Source organism: Rhodamnia argentea, chromosome 6, assembly GCF_020921035.1.
Source record: "Rhodamnia argentea isolate NSW1041297 chromosome 6, ASM2092103v1, whole genome shotgun sequence".
Classification (NCBI taxonomy): domain Eukaryota; kingdom Viridiplantae; phylum Streptophyta; class Magnoliopsida; order Myrtales; family Myrtaceae; genus Rhodamnia; species Rhodamnia argentea.
This window is the reverse complement of record NC_063155.1, coordinates 26,614,111-26,617,572: the sequence shown is the minus strand read 5'-3', so window position 1 is coordinate 26,617,572 and position 3,462 is coordinate 26,614,111. Positions and strand designations below refer to the sequence as shown.

The 3,462-nt window shown below is 45.1% G+C and overlaps 1 protein-coding gene across 1 annotated transcript; it reads right to left on the bottom strand.

The window, feature by feature from the left end:
- Positions 1 to 962: 962 nt before the first annotated feature.
- On the bottom strand, positions 963 to 3,204 carry LOC115756625 (cytochrome P450 CYP749A22-like). The gene is made up of 5 exons (XM_030696478.2): positions 2,848 to 3,204; positions 2,545 to 2,771; positions 2,234 to 2,466; positions 1,691 to 2,069; positions 963 to 1,584 (listed from the first exon to the last, which is right to left on the bottom strand). Exons 1-5 carry the CDS (start codon positions 3,119 to 3,121, stop codon positions 1,153 to 1,155), a joined length of 1,545 nt encoding a protein of 514 aa, XP_030552338.1. The 5' UTR covers positions 3,122 to 3,204; the 3' UTR covers positions 963 to 1,152.
- Between the last annotated feature and the right edge of the window lie 258 nt (positions 3,205 to 3,462).

Below are 3,462 nucleotides of genomic sequence, written 5' to 3'. Positions count from 1 at the left end.
TAAACAATCAGCGATTTTTCCTCATTTATAATGCAAGCTTAAATGGATGTGAAATGATCCGCTGCGGGGTGGGAGCTGCTTGAATCTTCTCCTTTGAGAATAATCCAAAATGAGTCGACTAATGGAGCGGGGATCGATTTACGGCATTCCTTCTTTGTGGTTCGTTTCCAAAGTAAAGATGATCAGAACAGAGTTTTTAGTAGCATAGTTGGGCCAGTACTTGGAGCTGATGCCGAGACGGCTATGAATAAACGTGGAAGCTTTGTTCTGTGCCCAGGTTTCCCTGGATGACCCGCTCAAGAAGAAACTTTCCATTGATGAGGAAGAAAACCGGTTGCTATGTGAAGGTGTTGAGTCCCTGTTCAAATTGTGGGGTTGGGGGACATAGGAAGGATAACTGGCGGAGCTTCAAAGCGAGGGAGGATGATTCAACCGGATGCGCGCAGGCGCTGCTGGTGGAGAATCAACTGTGGAGAAGTGTCAGACAGGGTAGAGCCCCAACGGGAAACAAGTTGCAGATAAGAGGAAAGCCGAGGTTGCTGGTGGATACAGCGAATGAATGGATGATCATTGCGCCCAGAAAGAGTTAAAATTTCCGACTTTGGCGAATGGGTGGAGCTTGGGACCCGAGAAGATGGAGGTGAATGTGTTACTAGCTAGCTGCAGACGCTCTCGAAGGGCCACAGACATACCAATATCATCTTAACCATTAGTTATGCGGTCTCGTCACGGATGATGAGCCCAAAGTGATCAATGGTTGAAATGAACTTGGTTTCTTAAGTAAGTTGATTGAATTTGATAATTCTCCTCATCCAAACATTGGTCATCAGACATTCATTCTTTACTTGTACTTCCAAAACTGTAGTATGTTGCATTTATAAGGGATGTGGTAAAAATCACTATTTAGTCTCACCAGACATAAACAAATTGACTACTTACAAGAAGCAGGACACAAGATTCTGCACCCTGTAAGAGTCTTGGCAAACCCAATACACTACACACTAAGAATATACTGTCCAAATTAAGAGAACGAAACCTTGACACCTTTATGAATATCACATGCCTCTGGAACCAAGAATTCACAAGCCATTGTTGCATTGACCTATGGTGGCATTTATGCACAGTTGCAGCTGAGCATCATGCGGTGATCAGCTACTGCAGAGGATGAAATCTGATCTGAAGTCCATATTGCGGGTGGGTTGTAAGGAGCTGACCTGGGCAGTGGATGTACGCCGGGGACAGCTCAAAGGTGTAGCGCTGGAGGATCATCGAAAGGGCGACTTTCGCTTCAGCCACCACGAAGCTCATCCCGACGCAAGATCGAGGTCCGAAGCCGAAGGGGATGAACACGACCGCGTTGTTGTTAGTAGCCTTGGCTATGCCTTCTGAGAACCGCTCTGGCTTGAATTGATGCGCATCTTCCCCCCAGATTTCTGGGTCATGGTGAAGCTTCAGGGTTGGTACATAGATGTGAATATTAGCAGGAAGAACAAGCTTCCCTAACCTCTGTTTTTTTGCCACCTTTCGACCCAAGCTGACTACAGGGGGGTACAACCGCAGAGTTTCATTTATGATCATGCCAATCTGCACATGAAAAAGGAAAAATGATAGGTTGGGCACTATGTCTGACATACAATTCGAGTGAATCGAAAAAGTTTGCCAGGAACAAGACTTGCGTCGGTTTCTATACCTTCTTTAGTTTTCCTAGTCCATCGGAATCAGGGTCTCTATTCCCAAACACATTAAGAACCTCCTTTCTTGCCTCCTCTTGCCATTCTGGATACATTGCGAGGAGGAATAACATCCATGTCATCATTGAGTTGCCGGTTTCTTGTCCGGCGATGTAGAATGTCTTGCACTCATCCACTAGATTATCTACTGTAATTTTCTTGCTCTTGTCCCCATCGTGCAAAGCCTTCACAAGTTGTCCTAGGAAATCATCCCCATAGCCATCCGCTTCACCGGCAATCACCTTCTTCTCTCTTCTCTTGATCATCTGCACGATGGAATCGCATATGCCTTTCTCAAGTTTCTCCGCTTCGACTTCATCCGCCGTCTTCCAAAGCTTACTGCCAGCAGGGTTCAGAACAAATGCCATTGCTAGTTAGGCCTAATTGAAACTCGGATTCTGAGATGTGAAATGTCTTAGTCCATTAAGGCTTGAAGTTTGTATTTGCACAATGATCAAAATTGATGCCTGACCAACATCAGAAATTTGAAAAATGTGTAATACCTCATTCCTGGTAACCTTATATTGAAAGCATTTTTGGCTGTTAACGATACCAATCCTGTCAACATCTGAAAAATGTTCCTCCCCTCGACGTAGCTGCTCCCGAATGCAGTTCTTGAAATCACTTCGCATGTCAAGAACCTAAGCTCTCCAAACACCTCGATCTCTTTCCCTTCTTGATCCTTCCATCTTCCTAGCATTGTGTGAACACTCTCCACCATTGCCGGTGCCATATTCTGCAATTTCAATCCCCCAAAAGCAAATTTTTAAAGCCTCAAATCAGACAACTCTCTTTATTGATCGAGCTCAACTACCTTCAAACTTTCCCCGTGGAAAACGTGGTTGGCGAGTTTACGCTGCTTCGCCCATTTCTTGCCGTCGGTTGTGCTCGCGAGCCCATCTCCTAGAAGCTTCTTGAAAAAGTCCTTAGTTTCTGTCTTTGCGTATGTTCTCTCTCTGTTGAGCAGCACCTCCTTAATAAGCTCTGGCTCTGTGATGACCAGCTGAGCTTGAGGTCCGTGCCAATTCAGGAAATTCCTCCCTACAAAGTTGCACCAAAACTTCAATATTAAAGTGTCACAACAATGAAAATAAAGTCTTCATTTTTCGGTAATCACCGTAAGCATCTATCCATGCATTGATTTGAGGATGAATCTTAGGGAATATGTCGTGAGAGAGATTGCTCATGGGTGTGTTCTTGACTTTCATCCTCATCTTGATGGTTTCCTTGTTGGTTCCATGGAGGAACCTGTAGGGAGGGCCTGTGATTCCTTGTTGGGTCATCATCCTCTGTATCGTGAGCGGGCTCCACCATAGCTTGTGCAAGAGCTTGGCAAGAGACCAGAGAAGAAGAAACAGAAACAGAGAGCTCAAGAAGATGACCAATCCCATGGTTCCACCAGGGGATCAAGCGGTAAATGAAATGACAACTGTGAAGATTATGGTACTGGGTTTTTCCTGTGAAGTGAAAAGTTTCGATTGGATTCAGTATTTATCGTGTCTTTCGGAGGATCTAATGAGCCGGACGACGATGCCAGGGTCAAAATTCTAAAAGAAAACTTTGTAGGGATGATGTCGGAAAGGTCCTTGGGTCCCAGTTTGACACTTCATTTCGAGGAGGAAACGTGGGATATAGACCAACTCTGATTTAACGTCATCTCTGGGGTCGATGGCCGATCTGGAATTTATCCAAATCAACCCAAAAAAGGAAGAGCACGCAGACGAGCGACTCT